The sequence below is a fragment of the Vombatus ursinus genome, unplaced genomic scaffold, assembly GCF_900497805.2.
Source record: "Vombatus ursinus unplaced genomic scaffold, bare-nosed wombat genome assembly UNPS02000577.1, whole genome shotgun sequence".
Classification (NCBI taxonomy): domain Eukaryota; kingdom Metazoa; phylum Chordata; class Mammalia; order Diprotodontia; family Vombatidae; genus Vombatus; species Vombatus ursinus.
The window spans coordinates 3939786-3963598 of NW_020940355.1; the positions used below are offsets into that span (position 1 = coordinate 3939786).

At 35.2% G+C, this 23813-nt stretch overlaps 1 protein-coding gene across 2 annotated transcripts in view; it reads right to left on the reverse strand.

The window, feature by feature from the left end:
• Positions 1-23813, reverse strand: part of CDKAL1 (CDK5 regulatory subunit associated protein 1 like 1) — a 668649-nt gene that overhangs the window by 130854 nt on the left and 513982 nt on the right. For both annotated transcript variants that reach the window (XM_027874274.1, XM_027874355.1), the window contains one exon: positions 17906-17968. In XM_027874274.1, the coding sequence (XP_027730075.1) occupies positions 17906-17968 (63 nt within the window). The remainder of the gene's footprint in view (positions 1-17905; positions 17969-23813) is intronic.

The following is a 23813-nucleotide window of genomic DNA, read 5'->3' on the forward strand; positions in this document are numbered from 1 at the left end:
TCAAAAATCCCCTATTTCCTACCCCAAAATGGACTATTTTAATCTGACATTTAAGGCACTCCATGATTTGATCCCAACATACTTTTCAGACCTTATTTCATCATGCTTAACTTCATAAACCACCTTACTTCAGAAATACTAGTTATTCTCCAAATGTATTCTAGGCTTTTTCATTGCCATTCCTTTTAACAATTGACATTTAAGTGCTTATTATGTACAAAGCATTGATTTACAAAGATTAGATAAGACTGCCTTCATTAAAATTATTGTTACTATTTCCTGTACCTGAAATACCGTCCTTCTCTTCTCCACCTATCTATCCTTCATGGCCTACCTGTGACCTTTATGAAAATCTCTGATTTTCTTGGTCAAATGTACAATAATAGTTATCTGTATATATAATTTAACTTTCCTATTGGACTGTAAGTATCTTGAAGGAAAGAATATAGGTTATTAATCTTTGTCTCCCACAACATTTTTTCAGAGGAAGGTGCTCAATGAAAGGTACTTAATGAAGGGGAAAAAAGCATTCCAAGAGAACAATATAAGAAAGTAAGGATGCAAAGTACTAGGAAGATGAAGAAATATGTGGGATGTATGGACATGGCCGAGTGAAGAGAAAAAGGCAAAATGAAGCATTCAGACAAAAATCCACCGCCAATAAAACGACTTTGAAAGGATGAGCAGTAAGAACAATGGATTATTCACAGGAATAAAAGTTCATATTCACGAAACAAACTGAATCAAGGGAAAGAAAGTTATTATCTTATATCATAATGTAATCTCACATGGCTTTTATGAAATTTAAAGCAAAATATGACACCTAATCATTTAACCAACCAGCAGGCAGTTATTACATATCCATTATATAACAACATAATGTTTAAGGAACAATAACAGGTTAGCTTTGCTGGACCATAGAATATGTAAGTGAAAGTAATCTGTTATTAGCCTCAAAAAGCAGGTGGGAACTAGGTTGTAAAGGGCTTAAATGCCAAACAAAGGAGTCTGTATTTTATCCCAGTGCCAACAGGGAGCAAATGACACTTCCTGAGCAAAGGAGTAAAATGGGGAGATCTCAACTTTAGGAAAATCAGTTTGGCAGCTGTATAAAGGAGGAATTAGAGAGAAAAGATACTGGTTACAGGGCATTACTTAGGAGGGTAATTCTAAAATCTCATTCATGAAGGCCTGAACTAGGGTAAGTTGAGGAATAGTAGAAAGAAGCAATCAACCATCAATAAAATCAATCAATTTTTAAAGCACCTACTATGTGTCAGGCACTGTCTTAAGTGCTGGGGATACAAAAAGAGGTAAAAGACAGTCCTTGCTCTCAGAGATATAAACAAAGATGTACAAAGCTATATATAAGAAAATTAGGAAATAATTAAAAGAGGGCAAATCACTGGAGTTAATTAAGAATTAAGAGAAGGTGATAGGCACAAGAGATGATGTGGAGGTAAAATCATACAGACTTGCAAACTGACTAAAACAGGAGGGTAAAGAAGAGTCAAGAGTTGAGGATGACTTCTAAATTGCAAAACAGGATCAGTAGAGAGATGGTGGTTCTTTCTGGAAAGTACAGAAGGGATTAGAATTAGGAGGGAAGCAAGAGAGAAGCAAAGAGAAAGATGGAATAATAGCAGGTTATGGTCAAAGAGAAAAAATTTCAGAGTTTGTGTAGATAGAGAGGATTATTGTTCAAGTGTGAACTGGTAAGATGGCATCAGGAGTTTCTTCCAATTAGGATTCTGTGATTCTGTAAAGGGAAACACTTGTGGGTAACAAGATCAAGATTATGGGCATCCCGGCACAAGGCTCGAGTGGAGTGATCTGGGTCTAGAGACTACTGATCTCTTAACAGGGAAATGGAAGTTAAATGTGATAGTTCTGCCCAGTTATTTAAATCGACCTACAAAAACTAAATTGGAATAAAAAATAAAGATGAACAAGAAACTCACAGGTTTGGTTATGGCCCATAAGGCTTAGGACTTAAAATATTTCAAAATGAATTATTTTTCTTCTTTACTTAACTTTCTATCACATTTAAGGCAGAAATAAAAGAGGAAATTAATACATATAAGTAATTAATTTCTGTCACATGAATAAAAAAGTGCTTTCTGAAAAGCACCAAAAGGTGGAAGATTAAATGCTGACAAACATCAGAACGGAGAGAGATAAATTTGTTTCTTTAATTTCTTAACAGATTTCTCAAAAGATAGTTTCAGAGGAATTTGGAAAGACCTGTTTGAACTGATAAAGTGTGAAATGAGCAGAACCGGGGGAATAATTTATGTTGTAACAAAAACATTGTAAAGACAAACAACTCTGAAAGACTTAAAAGCTTTGATCAACCCATTGTTCATGATTCCAGAAGACTCATGATGAAGTACTTTCTGAGGAAAAGGTGATGGGCTCAGGATGCAGATTGAGACAGTATTTTTGTATATGGCCACTGCAGTTTTTTTTTTTTGCTTGTTATTTGTTAATAAGATTTTTTCCCTCCCCCAATGGGAGAGCAGTAAAGTAGTTGGGTACAGAAAGTGGATTTTTGTTAATTGAAAAAAAATTAATTTAAAAAATAGATGCAGCAAGCCTCACTGATCTTTAGACTAGTTCCTTGGAGAATGAATCACTCACCTATGGAAACACTTTACATTCAATATTCCTTTACAGATTTTTGGTGATTGTTTTCTATAATTCACACTTGTGAAAGGTGTGTGTGTATGTGTGTGTATGTATAAAAAAACAGCATAATGAGCTTTCAACCCTTGTCATGATGGGCTGTGGAAGATGGACACCAGGCCTACAGATTGTCTTCAGTCATCAAGAGCAAGGCAGAGCACCATGCTATAAATCACAGCAATTTCAATTTCAGAGCTTTGAGAGGTTGAGTAGTGGGAATAAAGTAAAAAGAAAGAAAGCACTTGATAGCCTTTTCACTTCTCTAGTGGAAGGATATAAACACAATTTTTAGTAAAATGTGATGTAACATCATTTTACCATAATTTATTAAAATAATTCTGTGAGGTATTTAATAACATGTCTGGTTGAGAAGCAAAATTAAAGGTACATGTGTGTATTAATGTTCTTTTCCTTTGTAAAAAAAAATAAAAACCACACACTATCTGGACTTTCCAGTTTCTCTTTTCTCATTTATGCTCTAGGAATTTTCAAAACCTTCTCCAAATAGGTCTTCCTAAGTTAAATCCTTCCAGTAACAATTTAAGACACCAAGTTACATGAATAAATTGTTCTGAATTATTATTTAATTAGAATAATTTCAAATGTTTGAAATATTATACCAGACTCAGCTGTTTTTCTTTGAACTAGGAGCCAGAATCGCTATTGACATAACACAGCACAATCTGAGTGGAGTTAAGGGTGGAAGATCACAGAATCACAGAATTGGAAGGGACCTGAGAGGTTATCCAGACTAAAACACACCTGATAAAGAATTACTTCTATAATATCCCCAACAAATTTTTCCCTTCTCCAGGCAAAATATCCCCAATTATTTTTCATTAATTACGCAGGAAGCTTCCAATTTAATTCTCTTTTCACCTTACATGACAGTTGTTTTAGTCTTGTCTTTTTTCCCCCACAGTCTATTTCTAATATCAGAAATTTATGATGTTTGAATATGAATGAATGAATGAATGAAAAAGCACTGATTAAGCACTCACTATGTGTCATGCATAGTATGTGTTAAGCTCTGGGGATATAGATACATGAAGAAAGAAAACCCTTGTTCTCAAGAATTTTTCATTCTAATAGGGAAAGACCACACACACACACACACACACACACACACACACACACACACACACATTGAGAGAGAGAGAGAGAGAGAGAGAGAGAGAGAGAGAGAGAGAGAGAGAAGAGTAGTGGCCAGAGAGGGGTGTTGGCCTGGGAAGTCACAAGGACGGTAAAAAGAACCATAGGGCAATAGAATGACATGATGTGAAAAAAATGTAATAGAGTTCAGTAACGAGAGAGAGAGAGAGAGAGAGAGAGAGAGCCAGACTTGGCATCAAGAAGATCTGAGTTCAAGCTCTGCTTCTTATACAGGCTAGCTTCATGCTTCTGGGGAGGTCACTTAACCTCTCAGTGACAAAAGCAAATCCCTAAGACTTAGGTTGTCTAGCAGGCATTGATCTGCATTGCTAGAGGCAGTTTCCATATTGGGAATTCTCTATACCAATAAAAGAATGTCTTGTTAAAAAAATTTTTTTTGGAAATAGCCCAAAGTACCTTGTGTAAGGAATCAACACCAAAATGTCCTTCATTAATGTTCATTTTTCCTCAGACTGATATCAAATTAGCTATTATATACTGGTCAATTAATTAAAAAAAAGTTAGATACCATGACCCAACTTTTAATTAGGGTCAAATAATTGTACACATTTGTCCACTTTCTACTACTCTCTTTGGTTTCCTCTTTTATTATGCGGACCATCTTTACCTCCATCTTCAGATTGCTTCCCTTATCTAATTCCACAATTCTGATTGCCTTGTTTTTATTTTTACACCACCCAAACTGCTAAATTAATGGTAGGAAAAATCTTGGTACTTGAGCTTTTTTCAGCCTTCTGTACTTGACTCCTTTGAAATTCACATGTACCTGTAGCTGTAGCAGTAAAGGTAAACCATATTTTAAAATGTTTGTTTTGTAATGATGACATTCCACAAGAAAAATAAGAGGTACATTGGTAAAACACAATCATTCAATAAGCATAAACTCAAAGGCACTGCGGCCATCTTGAACCCTAGAGCTCCTTGGAACAAACAATGCTGACAATGATTATAGAGAAAGCCAGTATAGACCTGGAAGCAACAAGGCAGACAGAGCCATCTTGCAATTAAATCATGAACCTATGGTGGTATAATACATGATGCACTTTTATTTAATAATTACACATGTGGTCAAACTTTGTAGAAATCTATAGCAAACACTGAAAAGACACATACTAAAGATGTCCATTATTATTTTCTGTGGTGAAAGGTTAGTTTTTGTTTAGCGATTGGAACTAAGGAAGACAAAGTGCTGATCCTTATTTTGAAGCAATGACTCCACTCAAAAAATCAAATTAAAAATAAGATGTACAATATTATTTCTTAGTATTGGTACAAGACTATTATTTCCTCTTTTAGTCTTTTCCAAAGTAATGTAACTGTATAAGTACACAAAAATCTTGAACAATCTGTTCAGAAAAGCAGTGTCAAACATGGGAAAAAAACATGCCATTTCAATATCTCATCTTATTAGCTGAGTATGCCTTGAAAATCTGGATATTCATGGAGTGCCTGAGACATTAAAAATTGAATTTGAAATCTATTTCCAGACAACAGATTACTATTACAAAGACTAACAAGGCCAGCAGGCAATAATCCAAATGCACATCTTATTTTTTTGTAAGAACAACTCAAAACCCTCTGTTGCTACATTATGCTACTCAAAACATGGGTGATAATGAAAGTATGCTAATCCTATGGCAGTCTTTTGAATTACCAGAGTGCTATGGGTGAACAGGACTAGGGGAAAGTTATTTTTGTTATATTCTGATATAAAGTTGATTTATTTTCCCGAGAAATTTAAAGAAATTAATGACATTTGAAATGAAATTATCTTCTTTTCTTAGGAGGTGATATAAGTATTGGTAGAATACTAATCCACAGATACTACTGATCTTTTTGGAGGAAAAATTAGTGAGAAACATTAGTCTTACCCTAGGACATCTGAAACATACATCTAAACCCAAGGCCTGCCTACCTCAGGTCTTTTCCCACTCCAAGCCATTCTCCATTCAGTCACTAAACTGATTTTCCTAAAATTCACACATGATCATGTACTGCTACCCCATCTCCACCCTCATGCCCTCCATCATTTTCTCTGGCTATCCCCCATTCCTGGAATGATCTCCTCCCTGTGCTCAGACTACTGACCTCCCTGCTTTACCCTATGCCCTCTTAATTCCAGTGTTTCTCCTCTTTTAATTATTTTCTATTTATCCTCTACATGCCTTGCTTTGTACGTATTTGTTTGCATGTTGTCTCCTCCATTAGATTATAAAATCCTTGAGGGTAGGGACTGCCTTTCATCTCTTTTTGTATTCCCAGCACTTAGCACAGTGACTGGTCTGCACATAGCAGGCATTTAACACATGTTTATTGAATTGAATTGAGATGGTGAGACAAAGACTATTACTTCCAGTTTTTCACAATACAGTAGAGCCAATGGCTTTCAAGGAAACAATACTAGCTTGATTTGTAATAGTAAATAGTTAACTCCTAGGCATATCAGCATTAAGAGTAGTACAGAAAGCAATGAGAGGAATCTAAAGACAGTAAAATATTTCATGGATTATTGAAACATATATTAATTGTATTAATTTAACATAACAAATAAAAATATATGATTAATACAGTCTACCTAAGATTATTTATTTAAAAACTAATTTAAAATTGGGCAGCTAGGTGGCACACTACATAGAGTACTGGGCCTGGAGTCAGGAAGACCCAAGTTTGAATCTGACCTCAGATACTTACTAGTCAGTTTCCTCATCTATAAAATGGGTTGGAGAAGGAAATGGCAAACCACTGTAGTATCTTTGTCAAGAAAATCCTAAATGGGGTCATGAAGAGTCAGCCAATGACCAAAAAATGATCAAAGAACATTTAACATTTTAAGAAAGGCTCCATTTCTTTTTGTGCTTTCTAGGGTTTTTTAATAGAAATGAATGTTGTATCTTGCTAAAAAAGTTTTTTTCTGCATCTGTTGATATAATATGATTTCTCTTTTTGTTGTTGATATAGTTGATTATGCTGAAAGTTTTCTTAATATTGGGTATAATATTTTTCCTAATATTTTATATAAATCCTACCTGGTCACAGTATAGGATCTTTGTGATATATTGCTGTAATCTCTTGGCTAATATTTTATTGAAAAACATTGCATCACCATCCATTAGGGAAACAACCAATCATTTTCTATCCATCATTCAACAAGCATTTTAAAGTAGCTATTACATGGCAGGTACTTTTCTAGGTCTTTAGCATACAAAGACAAAAATGAAACACTTCTTGACCTCTAACAGCTTACATTTTAATGCCTAGTAGTACAGAGAATACAGATACATGCACAGGGATGCGTATAGGGATGCAGTTAGCAACTGCAGTGGGAGTGGGCAGGAAAGACCTCAAGTAGAAGGTGGTTCCAGAGCTGAGTCTTAAAAAAACAACCAGGGATTCCAAGGGGCACAGTTGAGGAGGTGACTGTATTTCAGGCAAAGGGGACAGACGTTGCAAAGGCCAAGAGACAGAGTGTCCTATGTGAAGAATAGTAAGAAAGCCAGTGTGACTGGACCATGGATGCATGAAGGGTGCATTGTTTTATAAACGTGGAAAAGTAGAATGGAATCATGTTACAAAGAGCTACAAATGTTCGATGACCATTCCAGACTCTTAGAATCACTCCCTATGATCTACTGACAGAGTTCTTATTTGATTCTAGAGGTAATAAGTAGTTACTGGAGCTTATGAGTTGGGGCTATGAGTTCCTGAGCTTTAGGAAAATTACTTTGCAGTAGTTGTGTGGAAGATGGCAGCAAGTGGAAAAAGACCAGAGGCAAGAACTACTAGGAGACACTTGCAGTAATCTAGGTAAGAGGTGATGAGAACTTAAACTAGGGTGGTGGCTGTGTGAGTACAGAGAAAGGGATAAATATGAGAGGAAAAAAAAAAGACTTGGCAACTGGTTGGATTACAGTAAATAAAACTCAGGGAGTTGATGATAACACTGAAGTGGAGAATTTGGGTGAGTAGACACATAGTAGTGCTCTCAACAAAACCAGGTAAGTTAGGTAAAGGAGTAGGTTTTGAGGTAAAGATAGGAGTTTGGTTTTGGATATGATAAGCAAATCAACAAACATTTATTAAGCTTATGCTATCTACCAAGCACACAGTGCTAAGTCTGGGAATACAAATACAAGCAAAAAGAGAGCCTGTTCCCTCAAGGAGCTTACATTCTAATGGGAGAAGACCACACATAGAATGAATAAAAGTTTAAAAAGTGGTAGGGATTTGGAGAAGTCCAGAGAATTAGCAGCAGAGCTCGGGGGGGGGGGGGGAAGAGTTAATACGGCTGACCTGGGTACTTTCCTTAAAGGGAGCTTTCAGCCAGAACTGAACGATCAGAGGAAGGTATGGCAAGGGGCACAGCGATGATCAAAGTGTAGAGGGCTTCTGGACTGTGACTAGGGTGGGAATGGAACTCAGAGAGGAATTAAGGAGTGACCTCAAGGGTCACTGTGGACATTTCCTCCACCAAGGCAGATTACAACTCCTCCCCAACTCGGGATTGTTTCCTGGGCGTTGGATTGCCACGTTTGCTCCAACTTTGCTACTTCCAGATCCTCAAAATCTCTTCCTATGCTTCTGAGAGATTTAATTCATAATAACTAATTGGCAGTTAGTGACGCAGGTTACTTTATAGTAACATCCTATCGGACATCCTTGAGTAAAAATGAATTTTCCAGATAACTAAACCTTATCCGCAAATATCAACTTAAAAGAAAAAATATTTAAAAACTAGATTATATGCTTCCTTGCATTTCTAAATAGACTGTACTACAGATAATTTTATTCTTTCAGGGGGAAGGAGAGGTCATCATTGTAATTAAATTCCTATACTATTCTATAATGCCATGATGGCTACTGAGGCCCTTTGGTGCAAGTTTTTGAGTTTGCTTTACATAGTTTTCCTCTCTCCTCCTTCATTGTCAGGAAGTCAGTGATCACTTGTTACTGAAGCACAGACTCTCTAATATGGAAGCCAACATAAAAGTAGGAACCATATCTTATTTAAATTTATCTCTCCTTTAGCGGCTTTCTAAAGCGTTCTGAATACAGCAGATGCTTAATAATGTTTGTGGAATTGAAAATTAAGATGGATTTGCTCATTCTAACTTGAAGAATTGTGGGAAGTCACATAATCAAGCTTATTGGAACATATAAAATAAAAATTAAAAGGCCTTAAAAGCTTAGGTCAGACTTTGATTAATAAAATGAATGATTTAGTGCACGGATTGTGTGACATCAGTTTTGCTTACAGGTCTTTTGGTTACTTCTGATTTGTTGGCTGTGCTCTGGATAGCAGAAGTTGGGGCCTGAGTGACCTCTGCAAAAATAGGACATTCTATTTTGTGTCATACATCTGTGATGAATCCATCAGGAAAAACCTTTGATTCCCACAGGCATCAAATCATAATTGGCTCTGTCCGAAAGAAAAACTGCCATGAGCATCTGGGTATACCTCACAATATCTACTCATTCCCAACTTACTGGATTGTACATTTTCTTTTGTTCTTTGATGTCGTTTTAAACATATGTTTATATGAGTGTTTCTGTATATTAGCATATGTGTGTACCTACCACAAACTATATGTATAGAAGGAATCATTAAGAAAACCAAACCTTCTCTCATCTATCAGATTGGCTAATATGATAGAAAAGGAAAATGATAAATGTTGGAGGGGAGGTGGGAAAATTGGGACACTAATGCACTGCTGGTGGAATTGTAACTGATCCAACAACTCTGGAGAGCAATTTGGAACTATGCCCAAAGGGCTATAAAATTGTGCATACCCTTTGACACAGTAATAGAGATCATAAAAGAAGGAAAAGGACCTATATGTAAAAAAATAGTTCTAGCAGCTCTTTCTGTGGTGGCAAAGAAGAAATTGAGTGGCTGCCTATCAACTGGAAATGGCTGAACAAGTTGTACTATAAGATTGTGATAGAAAACTATTGCGCTATAAGAAATTATGAGCAGGATGCTCTCAAAAAAACATGGAAAGACTTACATGAACTGATGCAAAGTGAAAGGAGTAGAACCAGGAGAACATTGTACAGAGTAACAGCAATATTGTATGATGATCAACTAAGAATGGCTTAGCTCAGCAATACAATGATCCAAGACAATTTTGAAGGACTTATGACAAAAGACACTATCTATCTTCAGAGAAAGAACTGCTATAGTCTTTTTTTTTTTTGGCTAGGCAATGGGGTTAAGTGACTTGTCCAGGGTCACATAGCTGGTAAGCATTATGTGTCTGAGGCCAGATTTGAACTCAGGTCCTCCTGAATCCAGGGCCAGTGCTTATCCACTGAGCTACTTAGCTGCCCCTAGAACTGATGTAGTCTTAAGGTAGATCAAAGCACACTTAAAAAAAAAAAAAAAATTTTTTTTTTTTTTTTTTTTTTTTTTTGGTTTGTATTTTCTTTCACAACATGACTAACATAGAAATATGTTTTACATGACTGTACATGTATAACCTGTATCAAATCCCTTGCCTTCTCGATGAGGATGAAAGGGAGGGAAGGAAAGAATTTGGAGCTAATAGGTTTTAAAAACAAATGTTAAAAAATATTTTTCCATGTAATTAGAAAAAATTAAATATTTTTAAAAAAATAAAAAAACCAAACCTTCACTAAGAGAAACAGTAAAGCTCTCTTTCCAGTGAAAAAGGTTTTTTAAAAATTGCTATAAACTTAAAACATTTTAAATAAATACATATTATTTAGCTAGGTAAGAACTTTGTAGACAGGTAAAAAGAAAGAGAACCATAAAATTTTTCATCCTTCTAAAATTTCTCTATTGTCTGGGTGGTATTTTTTAACGTCTCTCCGCCTAACCATGTTTTTACTCTATTACTGCACTCTATATCAGAATATGGGGCAGCTAGGTGCTGCAGTGGATAGAATGCTGGGCCTGGAGTCAGGAAGATTGATTTTCATGAGTTCAAATCTGGCTCAGACACTTACTAGCTGTGTGACCATGGGCAAGTCACTTAACCTTGTCTGCCTCTGTTTCCTCATCTGTAAAATTATCTGAAGAAGGAAATGGTAAACCACTCCGGTATCTCTGCCAAGAAAACCCCAAGTGGGGTCATGGGGAGTTGGGCATGACTGAAAAATGATGTAACATATCAGAACACAAGACCACCATTCCCCTCAGCTTCCCTCCAACTGTTCAGTTCTCACCATCTCTCAGTTAACACACTTCTCCCTATCTCCTATTCTTCCAGAGATAACTCAGAGCCCTAATCCATTCTGATCTTTGGGTCAGAAAGGAGAGGGGGTTTGAGGGAGAACCTTGGCCAGTCATACCACTTGGATAAGCAGGTAATCACCAATTATGATATTTCTGATAAGAAGGTAGAAAACTGGACCTTACTATTAGCTCTGCCATTACTCTCTAAAGTCCACTGGGCTATTCTATCTGACTTGCAGCTATGCTCTCCAGATCCCAAGGCATTAACACCTGACAAGCATATTAATGCAACCTAAGGGTTCCTAGGCTTTGTTAAGTGTTCTGCCATTGGACCTTAAGGACTACTTGATCTTTCCTTATGTTCTATAGCTGAACTCTTCTTTCTATACATATTATTATTATCCCTTCATTTGAATATTAATTTCTTGAGAAAAGGTATTCATTTGAATATTAATTTCTTGAGAAAAGGTATTGTCTTGTATTTCTAATCGCATTCCCAGCACTTAGCACACAGTGTTTGGTACATATCATCACTTAATAAATGCTTTTCCATTTCAATTTTTCTGCTTTTAGGTTATAGACCTAGATTCATTTGCTAAATAAATGTTTTTCCTCTGAGAAGTGAGCAATATGGAATAAGCTAGAGAAGTAAATAAATCCATGTTGTTACCATACCACAATGAAGAATCCAAGGAGGACTTAAGTAAATATTTAAAACAGAGTAGAGTAAATATAGTATATAAAACTAAACATAAATAATCTTTTTGATTATGAATGATTGAACATTTATTAAGCACTTAATATGTTCCAAGGTCTTTGCTATTTAATTTACTGTTCTGGGTTATTCACTGCAGGTCCCTTTGGTTGAAAACAAGAACAAATCCTTTGAGGTCTTCCATAATAACTCCTGCCCTTCCTCCCCAGTTCTATAAAGCCACAAAGTCAGAGATGATTTTCAAGGAAAAAGAATCTAAAGGAAGAATCATATGACAACATTTTCAACAGTAGGAAACAAGAATGCTAATGGCTCTTAAAATCAATCTGGGAAAGACTGAAGAACTATCCAGCCCCCACCTCCCCACCTGTTTCCAGAAGCCAAGCCTAGCAGTGCTGACCAGAAATGATCCCAGGCTGTGATCTGGGCAATATTACCCACAACTCAGGATTAAAACCTGATTATAATAATTAGCTGCTAAAAATAAAATAAAAATAAAAATGAGTAAGCAAAGGAAAAAGAACCTAACCAGAGAAAGCTACTTTGGTGTAAAAGAAGAGCTGGGCTCATATGCAGAGGAAGACAGTGAGGTTAAAAAAAAAAAGCCACTCCTACCCTAAAGAGTAACATCAAAGGGTCACAAGCCTCAAAAGAATTCTTGGAAGAACTTAAAAAGGAATTAAAAAATCAAATAGGAAAGATCAAGGAAAAATTAGGCCAAAAAATAAAAGCAATCCAAGAAAATTATGAAAAGAAAGCTAACCCATTGGAAAAAGAGGTCCAAAATCTTAAGGAAGAAAATAATTCTTTGAAAACTAGAAGTCAGCAAGAGAAACCAAAAGATATTATGAGACACCAAGAAACAATAAAACTAGAAAAAACAGAAGAGAATTTGAAACATCTCGTTAGAAAAACAACTGATCTGGAGAACAGACTGAGGAGAGATAATATAAGAACTGTTAGACTAACTGAAAGTTATGATCAAAAAAAGAATCTGGATACAATATTACAAGTCATTATTAAGGAAAATTGCCCTGAAGGTCTATAACAACAGAACAATAGGGAAAAAAATCTACTTCTCACCACCTGAAAGAGATTCCTGGAGGAAAACTTACAGGAGTGTCATAGCCAAGTTTTAAAATTCCTAGGTTAAGGAGAAAATATTGCAAGAAACAATGAAAAACAAACAAATAAACAATTTCAATACTGTGGAAATACCATCAGGATTTCACAAGATCTAGCAGCTTCTACTCTAACAGACCATAGGTCTTGGAACATTATATTTTAAAAAGTAAAAGAACTGAGGTTGCGTCCAAGAATAACATACTCAGCAAAGTTGAGTATAATCTGGAATGAAAAAAAAATGAACATTTGACGAACTGAAAGATTTTCAGGTATTTGTGACAGAAAGATCAGAACTCAACGGCAAATTCAATATAAAAGATCCCGAAGAAATATAAGGAAAACTTTAAAGACTATAAGGCAAGCATTAAGGTCAAATTGTTTATTTTACATACACACACAAATGTTATCAGTATTTTTAAAACTGTCATCATTACTCAGGTAGTCTGAAAGAAAGGTTGGAGCTGAGTTGTGTATGATGTGGAGATTCTAAAAAAAAATAGGGTAGGAAGAGGTAAAAGGGAACAATTATATTATAAAAATGGGGTGTGAAAGGAAAAATTGATAGAGGAAGCAGGTGGGGGTGGAGGGCTGGTAATGTTGGAACCTTACTCTCATCTTGGTTGAAGAGAAAACGTGTACATCTGGAAGGGTGCAGAAATCTTCTAAACATATAGAAAGGTGAGAAAACTGGTGAGTAGGATAGGGGAGATACTTCTACAGTGGTGTGTGTAGATTGGGATTTGGGAAGGTAGGGGAGACTCTTGGGATGGGGAGTGGGAGGGTGGGGGGAAAAGATAAAGTAACAAGGATAGGGTAAAAAGAGAAGCTAAGAAAGAAAACAGTGAGTAAAAATAAGATGGAGGGAAATTCACAAATAGTAATTATAACTGAATGTAAATGGGATGTTTATAGCAGCTCTCTTTGTGGTGGCAAACAACTAGAAATTGCAGAGATTCCCATCAATTGGGAAATAGCTAAACAAGTTGTAGTGTATGGGTGTGACAGAATACTACTGTGCTATAAGAAATGATGAGCTCAATGATCTTACAAAGACATGGAAAGACTTTCATGAAATGAAGGGCAAAGTGAACAGAACCAGGAGAACACTGTATACAGTAACAGTATTGTGTTAAGAATGACTTTGGGGGCAGCTAGGTGGCACCGTGGATAGAGCACTGGCCCTTGAGTCAGGAGGACTTGTGTTCAAATCCGGCCTCACACACTTGATACTTACTAGCTGTTTAACCCTGGGCAAGTCACTTAACTCCAATTGCCTCACCAAAAAGAAAAAAAAAATGAATGAGCAACTAAGTCATTTTAACTACTATGAATCACAAATTAAGAATAAAGGACAGATGAAGCAAGAGACTGCATCCAGAGAAAGAACTGACAAATAGAAGGATGCATAGAATAATTTTATATACGTATACCTATCAGTGTCTAATAGTAGCCAGCCCTGGGGCATGGGGTGGGGGAGGCAAGAAAAAAAGGGGAAAAAAAAAGAAAATTTACATGATAATTTTCTTATATATTTAAAAGGAAGAGCAAGTTATACACAAAAGACTTGCAGTTTCATGTGTAATCATCTTTTTTTTATTATGCTATGTTATGGAAATGCTTGTTTTTTATTCTATAAGTTAAAAAATAAAATAAGTTTTAAAAAAATCAATCTGTATACGTTTTTTGTTTTGCTTAGTTTTGTTTTCCCAGAGAAAAGAATTACATATACAATTTAGCCACTAGGGTTTTACAAGATTTTTGAAACAGCATTTTCTTAGGAGAAAACAAAAATGTCCATCCCTGTCCTAAATGATAGCTTCAGAATAAGATGACATAATTCATCTGGCCTCATTTAATCATCAACTATGTCTAATGCTATGAAGTTCCTTTGTCTGGCAGCCACGTACACCTGGGAAGGGCCATAATCTTGGGAGAGAAAGAAGAGTGAATTGGGCCTCAGCACAACCAAACTGTGCTAACTAAAACTTCATAATTATAAATGTTTTAGTAGTCTTTAGCAGCCTAGGCTACTGTTACAAGGATGGCCATAATTGGGGATGAAAACACCATGGAATTGGAATTCATGCTATCTTCAAGAAGGAAATGCATTTCTGAGTTTGCTCAACAGAATAAAGCAACAACTTCCAAGTGGTCCTTTCATTATTATAAACTTATGTTGGGGAGAAATTATTAACAACGAAAGGAATGTCCTAGAGGGGAAAAGAATACCATAAACTTTTTCCATCTATAATCAGAGTTTGTTTCATTCTTGATACATAGAGTCAATTGTATAGTAATAATTACCACATTCTCCTTTAAGCATATAAGAAAACAAGATATAAAATGTTTAAATTCATATTTAAAATATTTTGTAAAATAGAATTAAACTAAAAATACTTGATATCTAGAAAACAAAATCTGAACTCAACTAATTTATTTGGGATAACACAAACAAATGAACAAAAAAGACAAATGCTTGTTTCTTTTAGTCATGTAAAAATACTAGATAGGAAAAGTACTTGAGCACTGTTCTTTGTAGAATCGCAAATAGGAAAACAGACTATTACAACTTACGCGGTCAGACTTGCCTGTCTGGGAGTTTTAAAGGAGGGAGGCAGCTACAGGGGCAAGGGAACTGCCTATGATTAAACTTTTCTTTCCTTTCACTACACACATACAGTATATCAAAGAATTCCAAGAGACTACTACATCTTGGGAGCTTCAAAAATCACTCGTCAAGCAATCCAGCTACTTATAACAATTTATTAAAGGTCCTAAAACAAAGATCAAAAGGAAATATATCCAGCATTTATATTCAATCCCTCAGTGCCTGATGACTAATTTGTAAAGGAGTGCAGAAATCTTCACAAGTGAAGCCAAAATCATTTGAGGACACTTTGATATAACGCCACAAAGGATATGAACAGGAAGGCAGCAGGAGCTGCAAATGGCTAAATTCCATTAAGTGTACTAATAAAAGAATAATGGAATTTCCTTTAACTATGAATAAAATTGCTAGGAACAGGAAAAATTTAGACAAGTGGCACAAAATCTTTCGGCTTGTCGCATTTGCTCCTTATATTTTAACTTTATCAAATACTGCATTAATTAAGCGGGTCCATCTGTAAAATGCAGTGTTTTCTACCAGAAATCCTGCCAATCTCATTTATTTTTCTTCTTTTCATGTTTTTCAGTCTAGACCCTACTGTTTGCACTGCTAGACACTGGGAATATCTTACAATGGGAAAAGTAGGATACTTTGAAGTGACTGATTTGGTTTGAAAACGTAATTTGAAATGATATATTTAAAAATATGAGTCCATATCTACATAGTTATACACAGGATAACATTCCCTTGGATAAATGATCAGAACTCAAAGTCAACTGGGTAACTATGGAAACACTAGAAGCTATCCAAACATTTATTTTTTTATGAACAACTAAAAAATTATTCCCTGAATCAGACATTTGTGTTCTCAACTGAATTGTGAGAGAAGAGCAGATTACTTTTGATAGGCAGAAATTTCCAACATATCCTGTCCCACATAAATCTAGAGAGAGAGTTCATACCCACATCAGCATATCAAGTATATACCATTTTTGTTTTGCTTCTGAAAATTAAATTAACTGATCCTGTGGAACAATCTGACTTAAAAGTTTTTTTTTAAACAAAAAATGCACAAATCCTTCAAGAAATAGAAATTGTTAGTTCAAAGAGACCACATATCTGTCTATTCTATCTATCTATCTATCTATCTATCTATCTATCTTCCATGTTCCCTAATAATTATGCAACTTCATCAAAATGGAGGAACTCTGAAATTCCTCTCTGATCATAATTTCCTGGTTCTAAGTTTCCTGCCTTTACAAGCTTGACTCTACCATACAATGTCCTCTGCCCTTGAATATCTTGCCCCCGACTCCTATTGCTGCTTACATCTCACCAAATCTCTAGCCTAGGTTTCTTGCAACATCTGCCTTTTTTACTCTCATTTTACTTCTGAGAAAATTGTATAACAGAGGTGAAATGACTTACCCAAGGTCGCATATAATTAACTGGTGGCAGAAAAGGAATTAGAACTCACATCTCTTGACTTTCAATTCAATGCTTTTTCTTTTATAATACTTGTTCAGTGAAGACATGGTACTAAAACATTCTATCGAAAGCAATTATCACTAATAGTGATAAATACTTAGGTAAAATTATTGCCAAAGTACATTTCTTTTAATGTTTTCAACATTGTTTCACTGAGGCATTTTTAAAAAAATTTTAGTAAATCCAATTTCTATCTTAAACACCTGAGAACCAGTAGCTGACAATCAATGATTAATATTTCATTACCATTCTGGGAAGCCAAGACCACCCATTAGAACACTTTGAGATTTCATTTAATAACCTGCTTAGATTTCAGGTCAAAGTAACAGATGGAACACAACTGAGTTTCAGACATAGAGATCTGGATTTAGAGATAAAAGACTTGAGTTTTAATCCTTGCTCTAATACTTCCCTTATCTGCCCCTTTGTCAAGCCTCTCTGGGTCTCAGTTTCCTTATCTGTAAAATGAGGGATTTAGACTAGATGACCTTTAGGGTCACTACTGGTTCTAAATCTTATCCTGTAATTTGCAATCATTTTAGTAAGAGCTTAAGGACTATTAAATTTTAAACTTGAGAGTAATGATATTTAATAATCACAATATTAGATTATCTTCTATTTTTTCGTGATTTTACAAAGCACTTTCATATATATTATTTTCTTGAAACCATTCTGTGAGGCAAAGTTATTATCTCCATTTTGCAGATGAGGAAACTGAGTTTCAGAGAAGTTAAAAGACATACCCACAGTCATCAAGCTAGTAAGTGGCAGAGGAAGTCCTCAACTCCCCCCAAGGTCTTCTGAGTCCAAACCTAATGACTCCCCTATGAGTGGCATCTCTTACCTTTTATGTTATCGAACATTATGCCATAGTAACTCAGAAAAATTTACAGTACTGAGAAGATGATTTTCTTACCTTATGATCATATGGATTATATGAATGAAACAGCTGAGAAAGATCTTTTGTCCGCTGCTTTTTCTGTAAAATGAAAAAAAAAACCCATACATTTTAGTCAGCAGATGGCAAAAATAGCAAAATAGTAACTAGATTATAAAAATGCATTTCATTTAGACGATGTGTTCATGTGACATTTGAGTAGAGCAACTGTAGAAATCCTTGCACGACATCATCTAGGGGGCTTTAGCCCCAGTCTGGAGAATCATTCTGGGACATTGTGTATAGTCTGAAAGAGTTACCACTAGATGACGCTTTAGTTTTATGACCAAGGTTAGGTTACCACTCCAAGTTTTGCCATTAGAATTTGGTCAGTATACCATTAAGGTTCTCTGTTTGATAATACATTTCTTTGTTACCAACAATAATATACTTATAACAGAGAAAAAAAGACTATAGGAACAAAATTTAAAATAGAAAGAACCCTAAAAAATACATACATGTATACACATACATACATATGAACACACATATATGTTTTCTAAGATGGCATTTCAATGACTACTACTCCGAATTAAAAACTGGAATATAGAATGCTTCCACCTTAAAATTAGCTCATTCAAAAGTCACTTTAGAGCTCACAAGTCAGTCCTCTGTCCCAACTGTTTCCCAGTACTAATGCGATAGATGCTTGCCTGAACTTGACAAATGCTTCTGAAGTCGATTGGCCTCAGAGGCTTGCAGACTCTCTAATGATAGGTAGTTAAGCTATCTATCTATCTATCTATCTATCTATCTATCTATCTATCTATCTATCTATCTATCCATCTATCTATCTATCTATCTTCCATATTCACTAATAACTAGAGGAATGAACACAATGAACTAGAGGAACTCTGAAATTCCTCTCTTATTGTAATTTCCTGACCATAATTTCCTGATTCTAAGTTTCCTGCCTTCACAAGCTTGATTCTACTATACAATGTCCTCTGCCCTTGAATATCTTGCCCCCACCTCCTATTGCTGCTTACATCTCACCAAATCTCTAGCTTAAGTTTCTTCCAACATCTGCCTTTTTTACTTAAGGAAGTCATATAACTGTGCTGATGGGTTCCACTATAAATTTATGTTCTCTAATATCAACCGGAGCTGCCCTATTGTGCAGCAATCCTTCTATTTATTGCTGATTGACTTCCCATCATTCTCTGCAGTGACTGTTTCAAACCTTTTATGTTCTCAAAGCTCCTATATCATTACTCCCAACTCCCCATTCCCACCCCTGGCTCACAAAGAAAACTGAAAAACATCTGCCCTGTGCTCTCTCCTCTTTCCTTTCCACAATTTAAAATCTCATTATGTCATCACCATGTTTTCTACCTTTGTTCCAAGAAAGAAGAGACCTTTCTTCTTGCCAATGTTAAACCCTCTACTTATATTCTCGGTCCCATCCACTTCTATTTCCTTCAGGAGCGCTTTGTTCATTCACTTTCTCATCTTCAATCTCACTTTACCTTCTGGCTTCTTCCTCACCACCTACAAACATGCCCAAGAATCCCCAAACCTTAAAGGATCTTCACTTGACTCTGTGATTCCTTCAGTTATTTTCTCCCTTTCACAAAAAGACTACTATAGTCACTGCCCTTCTCATTTCCTACTTACTTTTTTTAGGGGATTCCCTATAATCTAGCTTCTGAACTCAACACTATGAATCTTCTCTACCCAAAGTAACCAGTGATCACTTAACTGCTAAATCCAAAGGTCTTTTCTCAAACATCATCAGTTGGGTATCTACCACCACCTCCTCATAGACATGCTCTGTTCCCTTGGCTTGTATGTCACCTCTCTTTCTTGATTTTCCACTGCCCCAGATGACAGTTTCTCAGTTACCTTTGCGAGATCCCCCATCTAACAGCTGCCAAACATAGGAGAAACTCAAGGTTCCATTCTGAGACTTCTTAATTTCTTTCTTGATAGTCTCTCTTGGTGATGTATTTCATAAGGTTCCATAGACTCAATTATAATCAGTATATATATATATATCCCCCAAATTAACATATCCAGTCCTAATTTCTCTTTTAAATATGAGTCCTGAGTCATCAACTATCTGCTGAACATCTTCATCCATATGTCTTGTAGATATTTCAAACGCAACATGTCCAAAATGGAACTCATAAAGTTCCTCCACTAAAACTACCCTTTTCCCAAATCTTCCCAATTTCTTTTGAGAAAACTGCAATCCTCCCAGTTACCTAGGTTTACAATCTTGTAATCATCCTTAACTCTCTCCTTTCCCTCATTCCCATATCCAATCAGATGCCAAGTCTTGTTGATTCTATTTTCATATTCATTCCTTTCTCTGCTTTCACATGGCTACTATTTATCTTATTGAAAATAAAAATGAAGTCTAGAGAGGTTAAGTGATTAATACATGGTTAAACAACAAGTGAGTTTCAGAGGAAAATTCAAATTCATGATATTCCTGACTCCAGGACCAGTAGTTTTTCATGATATAACACTGACTCTCAATATCTGAAGTTCTTCAACTTAAAGAGTGTTACTGAATTTTACAAATATGAATGTATTTTAGACATACCATTTATTAGCCAAGGCATAAAATATTATATATATTTATATTATATAAATATAAAAATATGTATATATAAATATAAATAATATTTATATTCTCAGAAGAATGGAGTCCTATTTGATTTAATTGTAACTAAGTATTGCGATTGATGGACTCTATCTATTTCAACCATTATATATTAATACCTGTGAGTTAAGGAAATAACACAAGCAATATGCAAATATTAGTCTTATTACTTTAAGTTCACATGATTGAGTTAGCAAGCATTTATTAAATGACAAACAAAGATCTAGGTGGAGAAAAAGAATTAGCAAATTCATTAATGATAATTTTCAGCATTTCTATATAAAAATTAAGTGTGTTTCAAATTCTGTAAGTATATTCAAGGAAATTTTATATTTCATATACAGTCATGGCAAATCTTAACCACATATTTTTAGTTGCTATTCTCCTTCACATACCCCCAAAATATTAAGACATAAAGATTAATTTAGAGTATTTATTACATGACAAGGCTTGATGACAGAAATGAAAATGACAATTCTTCATGAATCTGCTATGTTTTCTTTCTTGTTATATAGATCTATGTGCTAGGCACTATTCTATCCTGGGGATGGTAAGATGAAAATGAAAAGCAAAAGCTGTCCCTGCCCTCAAATAGTTCACCCTTTACAGGAGAGGTGGGAAATAGGAATGCAGTATTTAAATTGATACAATTCAAAATGAGATAGAGAGGACCAATAATTAAGAAGACTGTATATGAATTTGCTTTTTCATATTGCTTATTCCAAATTTATAGAAGTATACATAATAATTCCACTTATTTTCAAAATTATCCTTCTTGTCTGTAAAGAAGCTAAGGATTCTCTGAGGTGGAAGTGAAAAAGGAATGGATCCCAAGCACAGAGGTTCTGCTAAGGTAAACTTAAGAGAATCCAGTTTCACCTCTACACCACGACGAGGCAGTACAATATGACTTTAGGGATGTCTTGATCAATATTATAATACAACTAAATATTCAAGGAAGTCAAGAGCCTCAGATGAAATTCATTAATGGAATCTCTATTATAATAGTAAAATCCCATTTTCACACACTTATGTTTTTTTAAAGAAATGTCAATTTTGCAAAGTCAACCAATCAATAAGCTTTTATTTAAAACAAACAAACCTACAACCCATTAGGCACTATGCTAGGTATGACAAATATAAAAACTAAAAAAAGAAAAAGTCCCTGCTGTGAAGGTGCTTATATTTTATTGGAAGAGACAACATGTGCATATATAAATAAATATAAGATATATACAAACTCAATACAAAATAATTTTTTGAGTAGAAATAGCAGCTGAAAGATCAGCAAAATCCTCATGTAGCAAGTAGTGCTTGAGCTTGCCTTTGAAGGAAAGTAAAGATTCTAAGAGAATGAGATAAGTACTTCTTACTCACCACTCTCTTGGTTGTATAGAGGAGTTTGAGGGTGGGGGACACAAAGAGATGAAAAAGTATAACAGAACTGGATAGTGGGAAATACATAATTAATTATCATAATTGGGAACATAAATGGGATGAAATCACCCACAAAGGAGTGTAGACTGTATTAGGAAACGGAAGCCAACAGGCTGTTGTTTATAAGAACAATACTTGAAACATAAAGATTCACACACAGTTAAAGAGTTGGAAGAAAATTTATTATGATCCAAATGAACTCAAAAAAAGCAGGGGTATTGATCATCATCTCAGAAAAAGTAAAAGTATACTTGGTTAAAAGGGGAAAGTATATTTTGCTTAAACACATAGACAATGAATTAATATCAATTATTTAACATATATGTACCATATGACATAGCATCAAAATACTTAAAGGAAAAAAATTAAACAAATTGTAGGGAGAAATAGACAATAAAATTACAATAATGAGATACTTCAGTGTATCTCTTTCAGATGTAGATACAATAAATTAAAAAAACAACAACAACAACAGAAAGGAGTACATGGGGGCATGGAGGACAGCCTGTGCAAAGGTATGGAGGTTATTTACAGGGGAGAGCAACTGGGTCACTTCAGTTGCAACGAAGAGTTTATGAAAGGGGCAAAGGTATAATAAACTTGGAAAGGAAGGCTGAAAGATCATGAAGGACTTAAAACACTCAACAGAGAAACTTGTATTGTACTGACTGGCAAGAATGAAAGAGACTTGTTGGTGAAGATAGTACAAACTATGCTAATGAGTCTTTGCAATTTTTCATACATTTTTAGTGCTCCCTTATTCTCTGAAAGGGGGGAAAGTAAAGTTTTTATCTCCTTTCATTATTCAAATAGAAACTTCTTTTCCTTTACAAAAATCTTAGGGTGATTTATCTACCTTACTGACACTTAGAACTCTCCCCGATCATGCAGAACCTGGAGTTGGTTTGGATCTGGTTTTAACCTTTAACTTACTTGCTTCCTATCTCTCCTTCCTCTCTGAAGACTGACATCTCAGAGTGGAGGCAAACTTCAGATTCACATTCCCAAAATAATATAATCCTATGTTCTGACACTTGGCCTTTGTTTGACCCTATATAGATTTGTCTAGATCTCGTTTCTCCCTGGATGGACTTGTCTTGCTCTCTTACTGCCGTGCTTATCAGACTTGTCATTTATGATGATTTAAATCCATCATTTCTCTGATCCTACTCAAAGACCAAAGGATTTTATCTTTCAGATAACTGGAACACATTTTCTTGGCTAATAAAATTGGTTAACTCTGTAAGCACGGCAGCCTTGGAATGAGTTTCAAAGATGCCACTTGCCCACAAAAGTTTTCATTAGCTAATAATTTTGCCCAACCTTTCTCTGCATACGCCACTTTGGTGCATCAATTTTTGGCTTACACTTAAATCAGAAAGATCATGATGAACACTAATGCTCCCTTTGGTATAAGTACTAAGAAATATTACAGGAAAAAATCCCCAACTTTTCCCAAAACAAAGAACATTAGAGACTAGAGAGAACAGACTACCCTAGGTCAATCAATATTCTTTAGGACAAAAGACTCAGAAATCTACAATCTTTATACCCTGCAATAAATATCTAGCACAGATCTTTAGATGCCTAGAAGAATCAAGGATCGAGAAATGTTGTTCTCTCCGAGGCAAGAGAAAAAAAATTCTGGAAATATATCTAAATTTTGATTCAACATATCTGATATGTCATCTGTAGCCAACTTTTGATTATCCATATTATATGCATCAAAAGAACTGTTTACATATTGATACAAGTGAAAATCATAGATACACTGTGAATCTAGGTCATAGTACATAGTGCTGATATTTTCTGAAGTCTAGTAGTTCTAGCCCCAAGTTG